We start from the raw sequence: 25,500 nt of genomic DNA on the forward strand, positions 1-25,500 counted from the left end.
AACCTAAATAATAAAGCGTTTTTCTTTCTCTTTCTCTCACCCTCCTGCTCCTCTGAGGCTGCTGCAATCAGGGAGGGAGGGGAAGGGGGAGGGGGAGGGGGAGAGAAAGAGGCCTTCCAAGAAAACTACAGCTACAGCCCTTAGAAGCTTCCTTTGCTGTCTGGCTGCATTTAAAACCTTACAGGGTGTCAGATTATACAACATAGACACTTATACCACATAGAGACAAACAGAGAACTGATTCACATGATGAACAGACAGGGTGATACAAATAATTATGGGGAAAATCCAAAAGCTCAGAGAGGCTTGTCAGAAATCCCCTGCACAAATAAGATAATTTTTCTTCATCATCTAGATCATATTGAGGCCAGGCACAAAGCTTTCCTTGTCAAGGTCTTGGAGACAAATCTTTTTCCAATTCTAACCTAGGACCAAATCTCAAGGAAGTCCTGATGAGTCCAGCTTCGAGGATCCAGTGAAAACGAAGCTAGGAGAGAAGGGAGGTCCTGCAGGCATAGCATTTTGGAGAATTGAGGGAATTGCGCATATACTTCCAGATAGGGCATCCCCCCATGCTTTGGAAGGTCTGCCCAGGTCTGAGATAGCCTAGTAACTGTCTGATCCGAATGGAACCTGAGAGCATCAGGGCTACCTCAAAGCCTTCCTAGGTGCTTGGAGAGCAACCCCAACTGCAGAGGGAAAAAGGGATAGAGAGAGAGAGGGGAGGCTTATATACCTTCTGGTCTTGACTGAAGAAGGTCTTGAGGGGGGTCAGGTATCAAAATATATTGTGTTTTGGGGTTCAGAGTGTTATTGTGATGACGATTGAAGCGGGTGAGATTTTAAGAAACTGTGCAATTTAATGGAGGCAAGATTGATATTTTATATAGAAAGACTGAGAAGATCTGGATGAGATTGAGGAGTGGCAAGTAGCCTGGGGCAGGCCAGGTGTAGACAGTGAGGGCCACAATGAAAGGGCAATTTGAACACCAGAGTTCTGGGTTCAGGGGCTTTGGGGTGCAGGTCCCAAAGACATGGTCTTTTCCTTTTAAGGGTTCAGAACCCAACTCCATCCAGTTCATCCCATCAACATTCATGGTTAAGATTTTATTTTCTATATCATTTCCTATTATTCCTGTTGTTTCTGTCCTATGACCCTATCGTGTTCCTTTTATTAGGAAAAATAAAATACTAAAATGAGCAGGTAGATAGTACGTTGGATAGAGCATGTGGGCTGGAATCAGGAAGTCCTGAGTTTAAAGTCAGCTTCTGACACTTACTAGCTATATGACCCTGGGGACAAGTCATTTACCCAGTTTGCTTCAATTTTCTCATCTGTAAAATGAGAAGGAAATGGCAACCCACTTCAGTATCTTTTCCAAGGAAACCTCAGTTGGGTCATGAAGACTCAGGAATAGAGTGACTGAACAAAAACAAGGAATGGGTTGATCTTAACTTTATTCATCTAAACTTGACCTAAATTAATGAGTCTTACCCTTAACTTCTACTGTTTATTCCCCTCTTTTCAATCTGTCCTCCATAACTGAAATTTGCTTTCCTTCAAATTATTCCCTCTTCTCTACTCTCCTTCTTAAACATCCCTCTTGCTTCTCCTAGGCCCAACCTATTTTCCTACTGATTTTAATGTATTTATATACTACACCCAGTATGTGTATTCAGTTTTTCTTTTTTTTTTAAAGTAACATGTTGAATTTACTATATGCTACTTTTAAAATTAATTTATTTGTAGTTTTCAGCATTCACTTCCACAAGATTTTGAGTTCCAAATTTTCTCCCCATCTCATCCCTCCCCCCAACCCAAGATGGTATGCATTCTGAGTACTCCTTCTCCTAATGTGCCCTCCCTTCTATCTCTACTCCCCTTCTCTAATCCCCTTCCCCTTCAGTTTTCCTGTAGGGCACAATAGATTTCTATACCCCATTTCCTGTATATCTTATTTCCAAGTTTCATGTAAAAACAATTTTTTTAAACTTTTGTTTTTAAAACTTTGGGTTCCAAATTTTCTCCCTTCCTCCCTCCCAACCCACTCTCATTGAGAAAGCAAGCATCTTGATACAGGTTATACATGTATAGTCATGCAAAACACTCCCATAGTAGTCATGTTGTGAAAAACTATGTATATTTCCCTTCATCCTATCCTGGCCCCCATTTATTCTCTTCTCTCTTTTGACCCTGTCCCTCCTCAGAAGTGTTTGCTTCTGCTTATCCCCTCCCCCAATCTGCCCTCCTGTCTACCAACTCCCTGCTCTCTCGTCCCCTTTCCCCCTATTTTCCTGTACGGTAAGATAGATTTCCATACCCAATTGAATATGTTACCTCTTCTGAAGCCAAATCCAATGAGAATAAGATTCACTCATTCCCTCTCACTTTCCCTCATTTCCCTCCAATGTAAAAGCCTTTTCTTGTCTGTTTTATGTGAGATAATTCACCCCATTCTACCCCTCCCTTTCTCCTTTTCTCCATATAATCCTCTCTCACCCCTTAATTTTATTCTCCAGATATCACCCTTTCATCTTCAACTCACCCTGTGCCCCCCATACACACACACACACACACACACACACACACACACACACACACACACACACACACACACATACATAAACACATATACATATAATTTTTTTTTCCCCTCCAACTACTGTAATACTGACAAAGGACTTACAAGTTACAAATATCATCTTTCCATGCAGGAATGTAAACAGCTCAACCTTAATAAGTTTCTTATGATTTCTCTTTCTTGTTTACCTCTTCATGTTTCTCTTGAGTCTTGTATCTGAAAATCAGATTTTCTATTCAGCTCTGCGTTTTTCATCAAGAATGCTTGAAAGTCCTCAATTTCACTGAATGGTCATTTTTCCCCGGAAGGATTATGCTCAGTTTTACTGGACAGGTGATTCTTGGTTGTAATCTTATCTCCTTTACCCTCCCTACCCTCTAGTCCCTTAATTTAAAAGCTGCTAAATAGTGTATTATCCTCATTGTGTTTCCACAATACTTGATTTGTTTCTTTCTGGAAGCTTGCAATATTTTCTCTTTGACCTGAGAACTCTGGAATTCGGATACAATATTCTTAAGAGTTTTCCTTTGGGGATCTCTTTCAGGAAGTGATCCGGTGGATTCTTTCAATTTCTATTTTGTCCTCTGGTTCTAAAATATCAAGGCAGTTTTCCTTGATAATTTATTGAAAGATGATGTCTAAGCTCTTGTTTTGATCATGACTTTCAGATAGTCCAATAATTTTTAAATTCTCTGTCCTGGATCTGTTTTCCAGGTCAGTTGTTTTTCCAGTGAGATATTTCACATTATTTTCTATTTTTTCATTCTTTTGGATTTGTTTTACAGTGTCTTGATTTCTCATAAAGTCACTAGCTGCCAATTGCTTCATTCTAATTTTTAAGGAAGTATTTTCTTCAGTAAGCTTTTGGACTTCCTTTTCCATTTGGCCAATTTTGCTTTTGTAGGCATTCTTCTCCTCATTGGCTTTTTGGACCTCTTTTGCCGTTTGGGTTAGGCTATTTTTCAAGATGTTATTTTCTTCAGTATTAAATGTCTCCTTTAGCAAGCTGTTGACTTGTTTTTTTCATGATTTTCTTTTATCACTCTCAGTTTTTCTTCTACTTCTGTTACTTGCTTCTCAAAATCCTATTTGAGCTCTTCCATGGCCTGGGACCAATTAATATATTTCTTGGAGGCTTTGGATGTAGGATCTTTGACTTTGTTTTCTTCTTCTGGTTGTATCTTTTGATCTTCTTTGTCACCAAAGTAAGATTCTAGTAAGAGTATGATTCTTTTTACACTGCTTGCTCTTGATCCCAGCCAATTACTTGAGTTTTAAACTCTTTTTTAAGGTAGGGGTCTGATTCCAGTGTGGAGAATGTACTGTCCTAAGCTTTGGGGGTTTTGTGCAGCTGTTTTCAGAGATACTTCTAGGGACCTGTGAATTTTCAGTTCTTCCAAGGTGCTATGATCAAGGGTAAGGTGTTTACTCTTTTCTATCCTGTACTCTGGTCTATGAGTGACCACAAGCACTCTTTTCTGCCTTGGAACTGTGAGGAGGATTCTCTCTTCACTGCCACTACAAGTTCCGCCACTACAAGTTCCGCCACTACAAGTTCCACCACGCCAAGTTCCACCACGCCAGCACTCTTCTTCGCCCCAGGACTGCCACCCAGAACTGTGACCCAGATCCAGGCACAGGCAACGCAAGAGAATCCTGCACCAGCAAAGAGATCCCTGCAATCCCTGTCTGATCAGCCATTTGATTTCCCCTCAGCCTGTGGGCCTAAAGCTCTAGAGGCAGCTGCCACCCCAGGGCTGAGCTTGTGGAATGGGGCTGGGAACCCGCACTTCTCTCTCACAGCAGTAACAGACTTTTCCTACTAACTTTCTAAGTTGTCTTTGACATTCATGGGTTGAGAAGTCTGGAAACTGCCACAGCTGCCTGCAATTCAGTCCTCTGAAGCCTGCTCAAGGTTCACTGAGGCCTGCCCGCCCACGCCAAACTGTGTTCTGCTCCCAGCCTAGTGCAATATACCTTTCCAGTCAACCGTCTGGGTTGTCTTGGGCTGGAAATTTGTTTCACTCTGTCTTTTTGTGGGTTCTGCTGCTTTAGAATTTGTTTAGAGCCATGTTTTTGCAGCTATTTAGAGGGGTTTGGGGGAGAGCTCAAGCAAATGACTGCTTTTACTCCACCATCTTGGCTCTGCCCCCTCAGTTTTTCTTATGATAAGAACAGGATTCATGAGAAATTCACTCTTCTGGTCCCTACCCCATATTTAAATATTCTTTTTCTGACACACCCAGATTAGAGGGAATGTTAAGTTACCTGTTTCTTCCCTAATTTATTCCTTTTCTTCCCTCTCCTAAATCAAACAAAACAGCTTAAAACTCCACCTAAGCTTAGAGTATGTCTTTCTTTGTTCTCATTAGCTCTCGAAGACAAAGAGGTTTTAAAGAAACACATTCTTTTTCCTCTATTATAAAGTAAATATTTGATCATTTAGCCTCTTCAAATTTCTCAGATGTGGTTACCTTTCTAGGTGTATTGTATCCTATGTTTGTATTTTAAAGATTCTACCTAATTCTGGTTCTGTCAGCAGCATTGTTTGAAAGACCTACATTCTGTTACCAATCCAATTTTCCCCTTTAGGAATGTATTCCATTTCATAGTATATACCTTTCTCTTTTGACTTTTGATATATCATAAATGCAGTTTTCTTTTCTTTTTTCTTTTACCACAAAACTCTGGATTTGGGTTATGACATTGTAGGGAATGTTCAGTTTGGGGTGACTTAAAGGTGACCAAATGATTTTATTTTTACTTTGCTCCTTGTGTCTAATGAAACTGGGTATTTTCTTTTATGATTTTTGATACATGGCATCGAGTGGCTTGTTGGTTGGTTGATTAAGTTTCAGGGAATCAAATAATTTTTAACTAAACTGTCCATGATGTAGTTTTCATGTCAGTTTTTTTTTTCTGACAGTAGATATTTCATTTGTTCTAATTTTTCAGTGTTTTGACTTTGTTCTAATATTTTTTGTTGTCTTATTAAATCACTGAGCTCTGTTGGTTGCATTTTATTGTTCAGACATCAACCACCTGGGTAAAGTTGCTCGGTTTTTGATCCACCTGTTTATGCTTGTTCTAAGTGACTTAATGTAATTTGTTGTTCCTTGTTTCAGCTATTTCTTCATTTCTTCCATCTATTCTTTGAAACTTTGTAACCACTTTATTCTTTTTTTCTTAAAGTTCTTCTTATGATTATGTCAATCTCCTTCCTCTGAGATAATGAGATTATTTTAATCCATATTATTTATTGCAGTTACAGCTTTGTTTTATTTTGCTCATGCCTATAGTTTAATTTGTTGGGTTAAGGTTTTGTCGCAGAGGCAGGGTTCGTCGCATTCTAAACTGTTATATGGCATGGTTACACCCAAGTTTTGCCTTCTAGCACACAGTTAAGGCTGGAACAAGCCTCAGAAACTATCACACTCCTTTTTTGGGGGGGGGGGCAATTGGGGTTAAATGACTTGCCCAGGGTCACACAACTAGTGTCAACTGTTTAGTCTGAGGCCAAATTTGAACTCAGGTCCTCCTGACTTCAGGGCCATTGCTCAATCTACTGTACCACCTAGCTGCCCCACACACTCCTTATTTTAGAGATAAGTAATTAATTTGCTTAAGTAGTTACACAAGTTCTGTGTGAGAGGTTGCTTGGCCCCAAGCCTTGCTTTCTTCTACAGTCCTAACCTAGGATTCCAGCTCTGGCTCAGATCTGGGAGCTAAACAGAACACTGGTACTAAACCCTTCCCACTTAGGTAGTCTTCATCTTCTGTCTCTCTTCTTGGGCTTACTCAAATGGTCAGACAAGTATTATCAAGGAAAACTGCCTTGATAGGAATAGGATGTGAACAAATTGCTTTCAGAATAAGAAATCAAAGCTATTTATAGTCATGTAAAAATGTTCTAAGTTACTATTGATTAAAGAAATGAAAATTAAAATAACTCTGAGGTACCATCTCATGCCTATCATATTGGCTAACACTATAGAGAAGGAAGATGACTAATGTTGGAGTGGTTGTGGGAAAATTGGGACACTAAAGCACTGTTGGTGGGGTTGGGAATTGATGCACCTATTCTGGAGAGCAATTTGGAACTATGACACAATGACTATAAAACTGTGACTATAAAACTTTGACCCAGCAATACCACTGCTGGTTTATATCTCAAAGAGATCAATTAAAAAAAAAGAAAGAAAGAAAGAAAGAAAGAAAGAAAGAAAGAAAGAAAGAAAGAAAGAAAGAAATGAACACAATGAACCTATACATACAAAAAAAATATTTAAAACAGCTCTTTTTGTAGGGAAAAAATGGAAATTGAGGAGCTACTCATCAATGGAGGAATGGCTGAACAAGTTGTGTTATATGTTTGTGATGTAATACTGTTGTGCTGTAAGAAATGAAGAGCAGGTGCTATCAGAAAACACCTAGAAAGATGCACACAAACTAATGCAGAGTGAAGTAAAGAAAACCAGAACAGTGTTCACAATAACAAGAATATCATAAGATGAGCAGCTGTGAATTTTTAGCTGTTCTCAGCAATAGAATGAACTAAGAGAATTCTGAAGGACTTATAATGAAAAAATGATATATACCTCCAGAGAAAGAACTGATGGAGTCTGAATGCAGATCAAAGCATACATCTTTCTTACTTTCTTTATTTTTCTTGTTTTTCCCCCTTCTTTTCTTTCACAACATAACCAATGTGGAAATATGTTTTGCATGACTACACATGTATAATCTGTATCAAATTGTATGCCTTCTCAGTGAGGGGGGAGGAAGAGAATTTGGAACACAAAATTTAAAAAAAAAAATAGGATTGTTTTTATATGTAATTGGAAAAAAATATTTAAAGAAAAAGATATGTGGGCATCTAGGTGGCACAATGGATAGATTGTGGGGCCTGGAGTCAAGAAGACCTGAGTTCAAATCCAGCCTCAGATACTTACCAGATGCATGACCCTGGGCAAATTTCTTAATCCTGTTTGCCTTAGTTTTCTCATCCATAAAATGAGCTGGAGAAGGAAATGGCAAACCATTCCAGTATCATTGCCAAGAACACCTCAAATGGTGTGTCATCAAGAATCAGACATGAGTGAAACCAGGGAACAACAGTAACAACACTTCACTATGTGACTCACGAGGATCCTTAGGTGTGCGTTACTGGCCTGCTTTGAGATGGATGCCGCTGCTTTTGGAATAGAGGAGTTCAGTGGTAGTTCTCCTTGATTTTGGAATTTCATTTGACTTTACTTCTGCATTGTTAATAGTTGTTCCTTAGGGGATTTGGGTCTACCTATATCTTGGTAGATGACCATCTTAATTAGTAAGAGCTGTGAAGTATTCTATCATCTGGAATGGGAATTAGACTTGTCCCATTTGGGCCCTGGATACAGAATAGGGTACAATGAGTAGAAGTTATAAAGAGGGGAATTTCGGTTTGATGTAATAAAGAAAAGATTCCTAAGAAAAAGTTGGTCCCTGTTGAGTCATTCACTTATGTTCAATTATTTGTGACCCCGTGGAACATAGCACACCGGGGCCTTTTAATCCCCCACTATTTTCCAAAGTCTGCCAAGCTCACGTTCTTTGCTTCCATGATACTATCAATCTCAGAGGTGGGGAACCTGCAGCCTCCAGGCCACATGTGGCCCTCTAGGTCCTCAAGTGTGGCCCTTTGAATCCAAACTTCACAGAACAAATCCCCTTGATAAAAGGATTTGTTCTGTAAAACATGGACTCAGTCAAAAAGCCGCACTCGAGGACCTAGAAGGCCACATGTGGCCTGGAGGCCTCAGGTTCCCCACATCTGATCTCTCTCATCCAGTGCTGTCCCCTTCTCCTTTTGCCTTCAGTCTTTCCCAACATCAGGGTCTTTCCCAGTGAGTTCTGTCTTATTATGTGGACAAAGTATTTGAGCTTCAGTATTTGACCTTCCAGTGAATAGTCTGAATTAATTTCTCTAAATATTGACAGATTTGATCTCCTTACTGTCCAAGTACCAGCACCACAATTCAAAAGTGTTGATTCTGTGGTATTCAGCTTTCCTTATACTCCAGCTCTCTCACAGCCATACGTTTCTACTGGGGAAACCACTTTAACTATACAGACCTTTGTCAGCAAGGTGATATTTCAGCTTTTTAGTATTCTGTCCAGATTTGCCATAGCTTTCCTTCCAAGGAGCAAATGTCTTTTAATTCGTGTCAGCAGTCACTGTCTGCAGTGATCTTTGAGCCCAAGAATATAAAGTCTGACACAGTTTCCATTTCTTCTCCTTCTATTTGCCAGGAAGTGGTAGGATCATTTCCCAAGATCATAGATTTTTTTGTTTGTTTGTTGTGTGTATGTATGTATGTATGTATGTATGTGTGTATGTGTGTGTATATGTGTGTGTATATATGTATATATATATATATATATCTGTGTGTATATGTATATGTACATATATATGTATATAGGTATGTATAGCTTCAAGCCAGCTTTTACACTCTTCTCTTTTATCCTTATCAAGAGGCCTCTTAATTCTTAGTTTCTGCCATCAGGGTGATATTGTCTTCATATCTGAGATAGTTGATATTTCTCCTGACAACCTTAATTCCAGCTTTTGATTCATTCAGCCTGCCATTTTGCATGATATACTTTGCATGTAAATTAAATAAATAAGCTGACACTATATAGCCTTTTCGTATTCCTTTTCCAATCTTAAAACTAAAAAATAGGACTATCTAAAGGTAGACTGTGCTGCATAGAAGTCAGTAGTAGGCTCTCCCTCATTGGAGGCCTTCAAACAAAAACTGTATAGACATTTACTAGGCATAATAAAATGTTTTTTTCTGGACATATTTTGTACTAGATGGCCTCTGAGATTTTATGATTTTTCCTTCTAATATTAGATGATTTGAAGGGGAAAAAATTGATATTCTTGGAAATGTGAATAAAAGGAAATTGCTGATGATGCCTTATAATTATGGCTACTATTGTAAATGTTTTAATGGTTTTTGCAGACTCTGTGGTCTGTCTAGATTTCTGTGTTATTATTTTGACATGGATGTGAAAATTATATTGGAGGAGAAGTAAAAACAATAGTGTGTGTTTGGGAAGTGCTGTTTTATTTTTAGATTTTAGAGACAATCTAGGCTTGTTTTCATAAGAAGCCGGTATTTTAAGTAAAAAGGGAACAAAAAGTAGCCACTCTTTCAGGTGTGTGGAGTTGGTAGTAAGCATGCAGTTAGTATTTTTCTCTCTCCTCAAGAATTGATTTATTTAAGCTGCACCATTTAAGACATTCAAAATTCAGAGACATGATAAACAAACCATTCATCCAAGTCTTCAAAAGATTGTAGGGAACAGGAAAGAATTGTTGCAAATGTCTGAGGGAAAAATTGACCTGCTCTTTCACAAGGGGGAAGGAGGAGAATTCAGGTGTCACTAAAATTCTAGCAATGGTTATTAGATGATTAGCTTGTGAACCGTGGGAAAGCAGTTGTTTATGACAGACCTACGTTGGATAATTAAGAATTAGAATGAACTGATTAAGATGGAGGACTGGTTTGAGGTTTTATCCTTCTTTGTATCCCTAGTGCTTAAGTGTTTAATAAATGTTTATGGCCTGAACTTGTAGAGAGAATCTTGCCCAACAGACCTTGTTTTCTTTCTGCCAAGGTTATCAGTTAAGATGAATGCTGAAGATCTCTTATGTGTTTTCGCATTCTAATAGAATAATTGCAGTGGGAAATGGGAGTGGGAGGGAGGCTAGTAAGTTCTGATGGATTTGAACTACTTAAGTAACTTTGCCCAAAGAAGGGTGATCAATGGGTTATTGTCAGGCTAGAACCGATTCTCTTGGTGGTATCTGGTGAGGCCTTATTCTTGGTTAATTCAACTTTTTTTTTAATCAATGATTTGAATAAATATATCTATATTATGCTTATTAAATTAATGGGTAACACAAAGCTGAACACTAATGCAATGGATGACAGAATTGGAATATGAAAAGTGGATGAAATCTAATAAGATGACATTCAATTCCAAAAAAAAAATCAAGTGCCCAGGTACAAGATGGGGGTTGGAGTAGGGATGTGAAATATACTTGAAGGTTTAATACACTGAACGCTCAATATGACTTAATGATAGGATGTGGTCAGCCAAAAACAACACAAAAACAAACAAAGAAATAAAACCCTAATTAACTTTTAGGCGATGTAATTAGGTGGAGAGTATCCATAAAGAGAAGTCGGAGATATTAGGAGCAGTTTTCTGTGCTACAGAATAAGAGAGAGACTACCAAATAGTCAAGCACATCCAGAAATGTGAGAGGACTCAAAACCAGTTGGAGGAATTGCTATTATTTAATCTGGAGAAGAGAAGAAATGATTTTCCATTTTCAGATATTTGAAAGACAGTCACATATAAGAATTTTAAAGCAGGAAAGAACCACTAGGAACTATTTATTGTTATTATATAATCTAACCTCCTTTTGGAAATGAGGAAACTGAGGCCAAGAAAGATTAAAGTGACTTGTCCATGGTTCTACACTAGGTAGTAGCAGACTTAGGAACAGAATGCAGGTCTCCAAACTCTTAGTCCAATACTGTTTTTCCTTTATAACATACTAATCTGACCTGCTTAGATCCAAAGGAGAAACTTAGGGCAATGAATGGAAGTTACAAAAAAGGTATATTTCAACTTACTATAGAATCTTAGGATCATGGAACTAGAGTAAAAGAGAAGACCTCAAAAGAACAACAACAAAAAGAGAGAGAGAAGACCCCAGAGGCCATCTAATCTAATCTTGTTATAGGCCAGATTTGACTCTGGCCAGTCAAATTGGTCAGGTTTGGGATTGGAGTGAAATAAGACATTAATAGGCCATCTAAAAGTTTAGAAAAGGGAGTTTATTTAGCCATAGTATGGAAAGGATCTTAGGTATTAGTTCAATTGGATACTACTTTCCTGTCTGTGTTGGCCATATTGACCCTGGCCAGTCAGAAAAATATGGAACATCTGACTCCTCTCATGCTGGCTTTTATGCTTAAGGAACAAGGAGGGTAGCCCCATCCTTAGTCCCGTGGGCCAGTTAGGTCTCAAAAACCCCCTCACTCCTGTATTTTTTTTTATGGGGGAGGGGGAAGGGAGGAAGGAAACCCAGTCTACCCTACTTATAAGAGACACTCTGACCACCTCCTTTCACTTTACAGTTGAGAAAACTGAGGTTCAGGGAGATTGTGATTTGCCCAAGGTCACCTAAGTAATAAAAGCGGCAGGATTATAATCCAGGTCCTCTAACCTGGATTCTTTATAGTCTGCTTTTTCCATTGTACCATATTAGAAATAATTTCCTAACCAGTAGAACTGCCTAAAAGGAGCATGCTTTAAATTAGAATTAGGCTGGGTAATGCTTTATTGGAATACTCTAGAACTAATTCATACTTTAGGCAGGGATTAGATTGTAAGACCTCAGAAGTCTTTTCTGACACTAAGCTTCTGTCATTGTATAAACATGAGATATTTAGCCTAGAAAAGAGGATGTGTAGAGAAGGGTATTTCATAGGTATCTTCAGATAGCTAAAAGGTTACCATGTGGAAGAAAAAAATATTTAGTTCTTGAGAGAAGAATTAGGGCTGATGAATGGAATTTACCAGGCAGATTATATTTGAATTAAGTATTTGATTAGCCCCCAAATTAGAATGGACTGTCTTGTGATGCTGCTGTTCAGTAGAGACTCTTATGACCACCTGATAGAATGTTGCAGTAAAAATGTATGCATTTGCTTCAAGACTTAGATTAAACAAGCTCTTTAAAGCCACTGCCAAGTGTATGATCATCAGTACTGAAGCCTACGCTAATAGAGTTTGGTCAGTTAACAAAACAGCCTTTGTACTAAGTTGGGTAGGAAACTAGAGGGCATCCTTTTCCTCAGGTTATCCTAGAGAGAGTCAGACTTAGCTGCAGTTCACAACTGATTGCATCTGAAGTTCTTAAATCAAATTCACTCTGCTATTGTGATCTGAATCACTCCAAGAGAAATGGGTCTGCTTTCTGATTTCCACTAAGTAACTGTCTAGTTGTGAGGGGCCTAGTTCACTGCCTGGATAAAAAATTCCAGGGTTACACCTGGGGCTGGCTTTTGTGCCTTACATTTAAGGGACATGATTCAATTAAACTCTAAGCCTTAGTTCTTGGAGAGTCTGTACTTGAATTTTTAATCAGTCTGACTCAACTGTATATTACTCAGAGACTGACTAATCCACTCAGTATATCAGGAGTATTATATACCTAACCAAGTATAATTGCATCACATGGTCTGAGATCCCATGAAAAAACCAACTGTTTCTATTGCTCAGGTCCATAAGCAAACTCACTTGAGACTATAGCATAAAAATAGAGAAGATATTTTTTGTCTTTCTACAAAATCAGTTCTTTCAGCCATTAACCTTCTTTTATACAAAATTTTATAATTCTTAACCTAGGGCTCATGATCTTTTAAAAACATTGATAATCATATTTAAATATAATTATTTGTCACTACAATCCAATGCATGTAATTCTATACATTTACAAACATTATTCTGATCAAGGGTTCTTGGGCTTCCCTAGATTGCCAAAGAAATTTATGGCACGTGGGAAAAGGTTAAGAACTCTTGTTTTAAACATTTCCTCAGTTGCAACTGAAATAGTCACAATTCTTCTTAATGTGTGCCTTTGTCCAATGAGAAAGGATGGGGTGGGGCTTGAAATGGCTTTTTAAAATGTCCAATAAAACTTCATCTATTGGGAATGCTCCAGAAATATATCCTGCTAGATAGCTGAGGCTTTACCTCTAAGCACAAAAAAAGCATCTTAACTGTTTTGTATAGAGGCATTTCTAAAATGTTGGACACACCTCCCTGCCTACTTGAACATATTAAATGATCTTCCACATACTCTTTATGAAGCCTGACATATAGTAAGCACTTAATATTGATTGATGAATTACATTTCTCATTGGAAATGACAACCATTATACTGTGTTATGATAAATTAAACCCCTCAGGGACCATTGGGATGGATAAGGTTATTGATTCTAAATGGTCCCAGACTATTGTGCTTTTGGAGACTTTTTGTGCATGCTTTCTACAGTTTCTCATTCTCTTCCACCTTTGCCATAAACCATCACTTTCCCTTATCTAAGTGCATTTCTCTAACTCAGTCCATTAGACATTAAGAGCCTAATATGTAAAAGCGGTGTGTTATATAATAAGGATTTAAAAATTTTAAAATGAACTTCCTAATACGTAGCAAGGTCATCATGGAGATAAATAGACCTGTAACAAATGTTTGTAAAGTAAGAGGAAATCAACTTTAAGAGTGGCCTGAGATGCTTGCCAATGAGAAAAGTATGTGAACTTCAGTGAATAAACTTTGTGACTTAATCTGACCCTTTATTGATTTTCCAATAATGAGGAATAGCACAGTAGTATCAATTACCAGGAGAAATAGTGAAAATCCAGTGTCTTATTGTCCTAGTTACTTCTTTGGATGTTGCATTGAGAAACATGCTTAATCTGGGGATGATTTTGGTGTTCCCAAAACGGTCTTCATTAATTTCATGTTTTGTGATTTTAAATAATTGCTTGATTAAAAGAGTGGAAATCAAAGTAGCTGGACATGGACAATGCTTGTATGTGGGGAGAATGGTTCCCCTAGTGGATAAATGAATAAAGGATATGAACTGTTAGTTTTCAAAAGAAGAAAGAGAGGTTATCAATAACCATATGAAAAATGCTGCTGATATTTGATAATATTGTTTTGTTTCATTTTCAGTCATGTCAGACTCTTTGTGACTCCTTTTAGGGTTTTCTTGCCAAAGATACTGGAATTGTTTGCCATTTCCTCCTCCAGCTCATTTTACAGATGAAGCTGAGGCAGAGTTAGGTGGCTTGCCCAGGGTCACACAGCTAGTAAGTGTCTTTGGCCAGATTTTAACCCAGGAAGATGAGTCTTTCTGACTCCAGGCCCAACACTTGATCCACCATGCCACAAAGCTGCCCTATTTAATAATAAGATAAATGCAAGGTAAAATAACTAAGGTTCTACTTTATATCTATCAGATTGGCTGGTGACCAAAAAAAAAAAATGGAAACTGACAATAGATGTACTATTTGAAGACAGGTACATTGATACATTTTGGATAAACTGTGAATTTATCTAGCTATTCTGGAAAGTAATTTTTAACTACCCTCAAAGACACTAAATTTCATTAGCTATATCAATATTAGACATGTAAAGAGAAAGAATCCACTTGCACACAAATACTTAAAACATCACTTTTTGTTGTAGCAGAGAAATGGAGAACCTATAAATTATGAAATGACTGAACAAATTAAGATTTAATGTAATGTGACATTATTTTGCTGTTAGAAATTATGGAAGTAACATATCCATAGAAACCTGAGAGAAATGTTGAAATGAACAGATTCAAACTGAAATGAGTAGAACAAGAGTATTTCTACAATGGCTACAGTATTGGAAAGGGAAATAATTGTAAAGGACTTAGGAATCATGATCGATGCAATGGCCAATCAAGACTTTGTGGCAGGCTGTGGTAAATGATATTTCTCATCCCATTGGCAGAGAAGTGATGGACAAGAAGGGAGCCATACTTTATCAGATACAGTCAATATTTAGATTATTTTGCTTGAGTACACTTATTTGTTACAATGGAAAGGTTTTATTTGAGACAGGGGGAGAGGTATGGGGAGTGGGGGGAGGAGTAGAAGGAGTGATAGTGATACAAATTTTTTTTTAAAGAAAGAAAAGTATGAATAATTTTTTTTTAATTCATAGAACTGTTGGGAAACTGGAAAAGAATATGGCAGGAATTAGGAACAGTCCAACATCTCATACCAGATACCAAGAAAAGGTCAAAATGAGTACATATTTACACATAAAGGGTGATACCCAAAGAAAATTAAGAGAGCATGGAATTGTTTATTGTTTATCTGCCAGATCTATTGGTGAGGGAAGAATTTAGGACCAAACAAACCATAAAGATCATTATAAAATGTAAAATGGATCATTTTGATTGGTTTTGCACAAATAAAGCCAATACAATCAAAATTAGAAGGAAAGCAGAAAACAGAAAAAAAAATACAGCAGGTATCTCTGGTAAAGGCCTCATTTCTCAAAGATATAGAGAACTGAGTCAAATTTGTAAGAATACAAGTCATTCCTCTACTGATTAATGGTCAAATAGTATGAACAGGCAGTTTTCAGACAAAGAAATCAAAGCTATCTAGTCATATAAAAATGCTTTAAATCACTATTGATTAGAGAAATGAAGATTAAAATAACTCTGAGGTACCACTTCACAACCTGTCAGATTGTTTAATGTGACAAAAAAGGAAAATGATAATTGCTGGCGGGGATGTGGGAAAGCCAGGACTCTAATATACTGTTGGTGGAGACATGAACTGACCTAACAATTCTGGAGAGCAATTTGGAACTGTGCCCCAAATGCTACAAAACTATGCATACCCTTTGATCCAGCAATATCACTGTTAGGTCTGTATCCCAAAGAGATAAAAAAAAAATTAAAAAAAGGAAAAGGACCTATTTGTTCAAAAATATTTATAACAACTCTTTTTGTTGTGGCTAAGGATTAAAAATTGAGGGGATACCCATCAATTGGGGAATGACCGAACAAGTTTTGGCATATGATTTAATGTAATATTATTTGGACTACAAGAAATGACAAACAGGATGATTTCAGAAAAACCTGGAAAGACTTACATGAACTGATACAAACTGAAACAAGCAGAGCCAGGAGAACATTTTATACAATAACAGCAATATTGTTCAGTGAAGAACTGTGAATGACTTGGATACTTTCAGCAATACAGTGATCCGAGACAATTCCAAAAGACTTATGATGAAAAATGCTATCCGCCTCCAGAGAAAGAACTGACGTTGTCTGAATACTGACTGAAGCATACTGCTTTTCTTTTTTCTTTCTTCCTTCCTCCCTCCCTTCCTCCCTCCCTTCCTCCCTCCCTCCCTCCCTCCCTCCCTTCCTTCCTTCCTTCCTTCCTTCCTTCCTTCCTTCCTTCCTTCCTTCCTTCCTTCCTTCCTTCCTTCCTTCCTTCCTTCCTCTTTCTTCCCTTTCTTTTATTCAAGTCTTCTTGCACAAGAGACTAATATTGAAATGTTTTACATGATTGCTCATGGATAATCTATATCAGATGCTTACTGTCTCAGTGACAGGGGAGGAGAATTTGGAATTCACATCTTTAAAAAATGAATGTTAAAAATTGGTTTTGCATGTAATTGGGGAAAATAAAATGTTATTTAAAAAATAAAGTTAAAAGTACATAGAAGAGAATAGAAAGATTTTCGAAGGGAATATACAAGCAGGATAGCATTAGCATTACTGAGATAAACTTAATATACAAAGTGCCCCAAAAGTTTTAATGTAGTTTTAAGTTTTAATTGCTTAAAACTATAATAAGACTTCAGGGGCATCTTGTATTCTTTATAAAAACAAACTTCATATAAGAGAGCCTCATGGTGTCACATAATCTATAGTAGGGAAACAATAGGTGCAGTATGCAATGGCTGCTTCCCGGATTGCTGCCCTGTTTGCACCCTTTGGTGCTGTGAGACAACTGTCACCTTTCTCTTCTCCCCTCCTTCTCCTTGAGCCCTCAAAGTCCTGTTGTCTACCACGTGTGAAAAAAAAATCTACATCCTTCTTTTTTATTAGTATTTTTCCAATTATACATAATGATGAATTTTAGCATTCATTTTTATAAAATTTTGAGTTCCAAATTTTTCTTCCTCCCTTTCTCCCCTCCCCTCTTCCTAAAATTGTAAGCAATTTGATATAGGTTATATATGTGTAAGCATGTAAACTGTGTTTCTATTTTGGTCATAATTGTAAAAGAAGAAACAAACTGAAAGGGAAAAAAAGCATAAAAAATAAAGTGAAAAAATAGTATGCTTTGATCTGCATTCAGAGTCCATCAGTTCTTTCTCTGGATGTGGACAGCGTTTTCCATCATAAGTCCTTTGTACTTGTCTTGGATCATTGCAGTGCTGAGAAGAGCCAAGTCATTCATAGTTAGTCATCACACACAATGTTGCTGTTACTGTGTACAGTGTTTTCCTGGCTCTGCTTATTTCATTTTATTCACACCATTCTTGTCTGAGTGCTCATGTCATGGTAGATGCTTCTTTTCCCAAAGTGGGAAAAGCTACAAATCCTTGGTGGGATTTGTGGTTGGCCAGCCCTTTGCTGGAGACTGTCACATTTACTTTTGCTGGCACATTTATTCCCTTTATTCATTTTTATTACAAGTGGTGGCTAACTGGGGGAGGAGAAAGGGTTGCATTTGTCTAGCAAGGTGATATAAAAGGAAAAGATATCCATAAATTTGAAAATTTCAGTTAATATATTTGAAAAAAAACAAACCATGTTAACTCCTACAAAATTGAATTATTTCCAGTGTGTAATTTTCTAAGTCATCGGTTATGTCTCAAACTTGTTAATATGTTATAATACACTGGTGAACAAAATTATAAACCTCGTCATTATTTCATACTCAAGGCCCTCCACGACATATTGGCCATCCAGCCCCTAGGCCTATTGGCTTTCCTGCTGATCAACGGCCTCCTGCCTTTTTTCATCAGCCTCAGCCTGGTACGACTCAATTGGTACAGTGGGCTCCAGCACCACCACCACCACTGAACTGTCCACCTGGACTGGAATACTTAACTCAGGTACTGACTTGTTCCCCTCCCCTTTCTAATTTGGGTATTGGGATAAATCCGTGATCTCAACTTTCTGTGAGCATTCCTACCATCTATGTGTATCACAGCCCACTGATTACTTCTGATTTTGTGAAATTCTCATCAATGCCTGTCTTAATGTTCCATGGAAGGTAAAGCTTATTTCATTATTTGTCTTTGTAATCCGAGTAAAGAGTTGGTGTTTAATAAATGTCTGTGGAATGATTTTAAGAACAGCTAGGTGGCTCAGTTGATAGAATGGTAGGCCTAGAATTGGGAAGATCTGAGTTCATATCTGGCCTCAGACACTAGGTGTGTGACCCTGTGCAAGTGACTTAATTTCTGTTTGCTTTAATCCATTGGAAAATGAAATGGCAAACCACTCCAGTATCTTTGCTGAGGAAAATTCCCTGGTTGGTATGTTCCACAGGATCACAAAGACTTGGACCTAACTGAAGAACAGTGAAACAGTTAATTAATTGGCAGTCAGCCTAAAGCTGCAGGCCTCTCTAGTGCCCTTTAATAATTAGGGTTAGATATTAACATAACTGTTGATATTTCTGTTTGTTATGCTTTGCTCTTAGATAAGTTATATAGTAAGAGTGAGGGAGGTGCATTCCATAATGTAAGGTAAAATACCATATAAAGTGAACCAATGCATGTTAGCCTTTCAGTTTTCTTTGCTTTGTGCAGTCATTTCAGTTATGTCTTATTCTTCATGACTCCATTTGGCATTTTCTTGGCTCCAGCTCATTTTAGAGATGAGAAAACTGAGGCAAACAGGTAAAGTCAGCTTATTTAAAAAGACTTCATATGTTTCATTTGACATTTTCTATCATTATCAACAAGCATTTTATTACTTTTAATTCTGGTAAATATTTGTTAAATTGCATCTGTCAGACACCTGGATGTGTAAGCCACCATGACAGGAGCTAGGGATACAAAGTTGAAAAACAGAAACAATATTTTCTCTCAAGGAGCTTACAATGTAATGTGGGTTAGAGTGGAATTGGAGGAATGTGATATAAGTGAGAGCAGGGCTCAGATTCCATCACCTATGTAATCCTAGGCAAGTCACCTACCTTCTGGGCTCCAATTAAAAAGAATGAGTTTGGGACTAGATGATTTCTAGGAATCTTTCCAACTCTAAATCTATGGTGACTCTGCTATCCCAAGTGTGACATGATGTAGAAGGTATTCAGGGCAATGGAAAGGCTTGTGAGAAATTTGTGGAGGGAAAAGTAATTTTCACTTGAAAAAATCAAGGAGGCCTTTAGAAATGGATAGATGAAAAGCATTTATTAAGCACTTATTGTGTGCCAATACAAATATAAAAGTGAGATAGTGCCTACCATCAAGAAGCTTGTGTTCTCATGGGGGAGACATCATACATAAGAAAATGGTGGTCTGGAAAGTGGGTTATGATGTTGGATATTAAGTAGAACCACTAAGCAATCCATTAATATACCCTTTCTAGAGGCAGTTGTACTGATGACTTGAATACAGCTCCAAGAGCATGAGCTAGAAGAGGAAGGAAGAGGATGTTTCCAGTAGCAGGATGGACAGTGGTGAGAGTGGATATGAGGACACGGAGAAGAGAAAACTGGATGAGAATTAAGGCAGGCTGTAGTAGACCGGTTTAGTTAAAAGAGAATGCGTGAATGGAAGTAGTATGTAATGTTGGACAGGCAGGCTTGAAACTAGATCCTTTAGCACCTTTGATGCCAGTCAGGAATTTAAATATATTCCCCAGGCAACAGGGAGTTTTTGCCTTCTGGTTTGTTTGTTTTCTTATCATGATCATACATTTGGAAGTTTTCTCAGACAAGTGAGTCAACAATGTTTGGAACTGGCGTTAACCTGGAGGGAGGGAGAGATATCGGTAAGAAGGTTGTATTTTAAAAGGGTAGGGAATAGACAAGAATATTAACTATATTGGCTGTGATAAGAGTGGAGACAACAGAGTGGATATAAACGATATTACAAGGAGAGAAATTATAGGCCAGGGTGGGGAAGCTGTGGCCTCAAGGCCACATGGGGCCCTCTAGGTTCTCAAGGGCGGCCTTCTGACTGAATCCCCTTAATAAAATGATTTGTTCTGCACTCAGTCAAAAGGCCACACTCAAGGACCGAGACAACCAACTGTGGCCTCAAGGCCGCAGATTCCCCACCCCATTACAGGCCTTCACAAACTGGTGGTCTCTTTTCTATCTTTCGCCTCCTTCTCCCATTCCCAACAATGACTCTGTGAGCCTGAGTGGCTATAAGCATTGTTAATAGAACCAGATAAGCCAGGGTAAGAGCAAAGTTTCATAGACTGATTGTATTTAGTTGGAGATACCTTGATTTGCAGGAGCTGGTAGGATGTCCCAGGAGACATATAAAGCATGCAGTCGGAGACGCAGGACTACAGTGAGGTAAGTTGGTAGTGCGGATACAATTTGGTGGTCATTTCCATGGAAGGCATGGGAGAGGATTAGGTCGTCAAAGAAGAACATGCAAAGAGGAAAAAAAAAAGAGTACCTAGAGCAAAGCCTTGTGCGCCACCTAAGAATTGGAAGATGAACTGGCAAAGACCAGATGGGAAAAGAGCAGACAGAGAGTCGGGGGCGGGGCAACACTCAATTTGTTTAACATCAAAAATACGAGAGATGTACTAATGGTATATGAAATTATGCTTTCTGCAATGGGAAGGGCCGGTATAATATTTTTACGTGTAGGTGAAAACAGAATGTAGTTCAGATTTCAGATGAAAAAATGCTAGATTAAAGTTGGTTTCAGTAAAATGTAAAGTTTTGGGGTTTTCAAGAGACTTTTTAATTTTTAATCTTCATATCCCAAGTACTTACCCCAGTGCCTCACACATAGTAGGTGCCTAATAAATGTTTGTTTAATTAAAGTGAATTAACGTTTTGTGAAATAGTATATATTTTTACTATGAGCTGGTGGGTACGTATTTTAATCATTTAAATTGGACAAAGATAGAGAAGAGTTCTTGAAAGAAATAAAAGCAAGACTTGCTAGAAATCAGTTCACATAAAAAAAAAATGGAGAGGTTTTGATGGATTGTAGGCTGAGTATAAGGCAGCCAGTAAACCGTGTAATATGACAGCCCTCCCATCACACACACGCACACACACGCACACACACACACACACACATATACACGCATGACTGTATGTTCCTTGGCTGCATCGAGAATCCTAAAAGTAAGAAGGGAAAGGCCCACGGTATTCTGCTGTGGTCAGTCTGCATCAGGAATATTGTGGTACATCCTGGGTGCTATATTTTAGAGAACTTCTGGATAATTATGGTGAAGAGCCTCAAGATCCTGACCTATCAGGATCCCTTGAAGGAACTGGGGGTGTTTAGCATGGAGAGAAGCTGAGGAGGAACATGATAGCTGTGTTTAAAAATTTCAGATGCTGTCATATGAAAGGGGGATTAAGAGTCTAATAGATGGTAGTTGCAAAGAGGCCAATATAGGGTTAATTTCAGGGGAAAAACAAAACAAAACAACACGATCAACAGAGAAAAGGCACTAAAATGGAGGGGAACTGGGAAAACTAGTACTAGTGACACAGATGTCATCAAATAAATCTTTTGTGGTGTTCAGCCATTTCAGTCATCCCCAACTCTTTGAGACCCCATTTGGGGTTTTCTTGGCAAACATACTGGAGTGATCTGACCATTTCCTTTTCCAGCTAGCTTACTTTACAGGTGATTAAATTGAGGCAGAGTTAAGTGACTTGCCCAGGGTCACACAGCTGTTAAGTGTCTGAGGCCACATTTGAACTCAGGTCTTCCTGAGTCTAGGCCTGGTGCTTTATCCACTGCATCACCTAGCTGCTCTATGAATTTTAAAAATAGTGTAATCTTTTCATGACAGATTTGTGAACTTATGATATTTGTGTGTGGTAGGGATTTTAAGCTCTATTTGATGGGGTAATATGTAATCAATAGGCAGTGTGTATAGTGGATAGAGAATTGACCCTAGAACTAGGAAGACACAGGTTCAAATCCCAGCTCTGCTACAAACTGGCTGTGCAACCCTAAGCAAGTCATTTAACTTCGAATTGCTCTAGGCAGCTCTCTTAAGAATAAGTTGCAAAGACTGGTCTGTATCGGTAGAGAATTTCTTCATCTGGGGGTTCCTTACAGAACAGTGATAGTACAGGCCTTTTACCTGCCCCTAATAAATAATTATTAACTATATTATTTGTTTCAATCATACAGATAGACCAATTACTTATCCATCAGCAGGTCGAACTTCTGGAAGGTATGTACCTACTGTATTACTTTATTGCATTTTAATCAAGTCCTATCTATAAAGTGTATTCTTGTTTCACTTGGGCAAATAAATCTTGGGGAAGGGAAGATAGCACTAGATACAGTTCTTCTGGGCTGTGTTTCTCAATAATTGGATCATTAATTGTGGGCATACCCCAAGGCTGCCTTGGTCAATAGCATTTAATAAAACCTACCTTTTGGATGTTATAGTTTCCTTCATGATTCAGCTACAGTACCACCTTTGGCATACAGCCTTCCTTCATAACCCAGCTGTTAGTACTCTCCCTTAATCCCTACAAATCACCTTATGTCTATTTTGTACATACCTATTCTTATACAGTTGTGTCCACCAGCAGGCTGTCAGCTCCTCAAGAGCAGGAATGTTTCCTCTTTGTCTTTGCATCCCTAGTGCCTGGTGTGGTGCCTGGAATATAATCAAAACTTAGTAACTGATTATTGACTGGTCAGTTGACCGATGGAAGTGTTGAAATTTACAATATGAATAAGTGGAGAATTGGATAGTAAACCATTCAGTTAAAATAGAGAAATGTCAAGTTATATTAAGTCAACAAGCATTTACTAATCACCTACTATATGCCAGGTACTGTACAACTGATGACCATGTACCATTTAAAGTATGAGATTTAGGGGCAGCTAGGTGGTACGGTGGATAGTGCCCTACTGAAGTCAAGAGGACCTGGGTTCAAATCCAGCCTCAGACCAAACACTTGACACTTAACTAGCTGTGTGACCCTGGGCAAGTCACTTAACCCCAATTGCCTAAAAATAAAAAAAAAAGTATTTGATTTAAATTACTTTAAAGTGTTTAGATTTAAAGTTATTTGTTTGTTTGTTTTTTGTAAACTATGTTCTACTTAGGGCAGCGAAAAGAACCTTACATTAGCAGTTAGCTTGATGGCTGACCCTCTGCCACTGCCCTCAACTCCTCTTCTCTAGTTTCTTTATCCCGTTGCTACCTATAAAAATGCCAAGTTCTCTGTCTCATTTGGCCATGACATCTGCTTGAATTATTGTCCTCTCACTCTCTGATCCTCTTTATTGTCACATTTCTAGTGTCATTTTATTGCCTCTACTTCCTCCCCACCTACGTCTTAATCTCTTACAATAGCATTCAGCTTTCAAATGTAACTGCTTCCTCCAAGGTCTCTTTGATAGAGCTGATAACACATTTCTGTCTTCCTGCTACCTGAGCATTCTTTGGTTTTTGAAATGATCAACCACTCTTTTATTTCCTACTTCTTTTGACCTATTTGACCATGCCTAGGCCTTTTTAGTCTCCTCTGACCCTGTGGGCTTTCTGGAAACTTCTCTCTTTTCACATTTTCTGGATGAACTCCTCATTTGCCAGGATTTCAACTGTCTCCCTGCAGATGACTCCTAAAACCATGTAATCGGCACAAATCTTTCTCCTGAACTCCTGTTTCTCATTGCCAGCTGCATGCTGGACTTCTCTACCATGTTTCATTAGTATTTCAAATTCAGTAGCTCTAAAATGGAACTTAGTTTCTACCAACCCATTTTCCAGAATTCTGTTTGGAGGTTGCCATCATAATTCTTATCAGGTTCACACCCTTCAAATAATTCTTTATCAGAATTAAAGACCCACCCTCACAATTTGATCAGTTGCTGAGTCTTATGGATTGGTTTCCATAACATGTATTGCATCTATCCATTTACCACTCAATTGACCACCACCCTAATTCAGGCTCTCATCTCCCTTTACTACTATGATTAGCGGTAAGATCATGTCTTATCGCTATGAGGACACTATTACAATAGCTTCCATGTTGGTTTCTCTGCTTTCACTCTCTGTTCTCTCCAATTATCTATTCCATAACTGATAGGATAATTTCCTTAAATAATAAGTCTGATCACATCACTCCAGTGCTCAAAAACCTTCAGTGACTCTACAAAGCCTCCCAGATGACAACTCTGTCATCTGTCGTTTAAGGCCTTCCATGAACTAATTCCAATCTACCTTTCTGCAATTGTGTTTGTTATTACCTATGAAATCTAGATTGAAGACGAATATCATAAGATAATAGATTTAAACTTGGAAGGAACTTTTGAGATTATCCAACCTCTTCTCATTCCAGATGAGGAAATTGAGTCCCACAGAGATTAAGGTGCTTATCTAAGGTCATACGCCTAGCACATATGAGGCATTTAATAAATGCTTGTTAAATGAATGAATGATTAATAGAAGATTTAGACCCAGGTCTTCTGATTCATATTCTTTCTGTTCTATGCATTTATAGTATTCTTTTTTTTTCCCTGCACTATTATTGTGGTTTTTTTCTATGCCATGAATTTTTCCCCCTACACTCTTATAGTTGTCCTAGACTCTCTTATCCTGAATGAAGACCCCCCCTTTTTTTTTTTTGTGAGGCAATTGGGATTAAGTAACTTGCCCAGAGTCACACAGCTAATTAAGTGTTATGTGTTTGAGGCTGGATTTGAACTCAGGTCTTCCTGACTCCAGGGCCGGTGCTCTATCCACTGCACCATCTAGCTGCCCCTCCATATTTCTTTTTAAGAAGCAGCACAGAGGCAGAGGTACAAGTTCAAAATCTGAAAAACTTGGATTCAGAGTTCCATTTCTGACATACACAAAGGCTGTATGACCTTGAGCAAGTCTTTTAACCTCTCAGTACCTCCAGATAACTCTGTTGTAAGACTCTAAGTTGCAAAACCAGTACTGATCCACATTACAAGAGATAGTTTACTCATTAGAGCTTATTATATACCAGTGGAATTACAGGTTCAATCTGAAGTGGGGAAAAGTTCCCTTTCATGCATTGGAAATGCCAAAAAATATTTTTTTAGAAATTGGTCCAA

General features: G+C 38.1%; 2 protein-coding genes across 11 annotated transcripts in view; both read left to right on the top strand.

Moving 5' to 3' along the window:
- The window catches only part of PLSCR1 (phospholipid scramblase 1), a 78,632-nt gene that overhangs the window by 42,622 nt on the left and 10,510 nt on the right, over positions 1-25,500 (top strand). For 7 of the 10 annotated variants that reach the window (XM_020980949.2, XM_078147233.1, XM_020980948.2 and 4 more), the window contains 2 exons: positions 18,170-18,342; positions 22,588-22,630. In XM_020980949.2, the coding sequence (XP_020836608.1) occupies positions 18,170-18,342; positions 22,588-22,630 (216 nt within the window). Of the gene's footprint in view, positions 1-18,169; positions 18,343-19,173; positions 19,920-20,704; positions 20,769-22,587; positions 22,631-25,500 lie in introns of those variants that run through there. The other 3 variants (XM_020980953.2, XM_078147234.1, XM_020980952.2) reach the window with 3 other exon arrangements.
- PLSCR4 (phospholipid scramblase 4) overlaps positions 1-25,500 on the top strand; it is a 140,967-nt gene that overhangs the window by 23,887 nt on the left and 91,580 nt on the right. The window lies entirely within an intron of this gene.

The sequence above is a fragment of the Phascolarctos cinereus genome, unplaced genomic scaffold (genome assembly GCF_003287225.1).
Source record: "Phascolarctos cinereus isolate Bilbo 61053 unplaced genomic scaffold, phaCin_HiC Scaffold_7;HRSCAF=346, whole genome shotgun sequence".
Lineage (NCBI taxonomy): Eukaryota > Metazoa > Chordata > Mammalia > Diprotodontia > Phascolarctidae > Phascolarctos > Phascolarctos cinereus.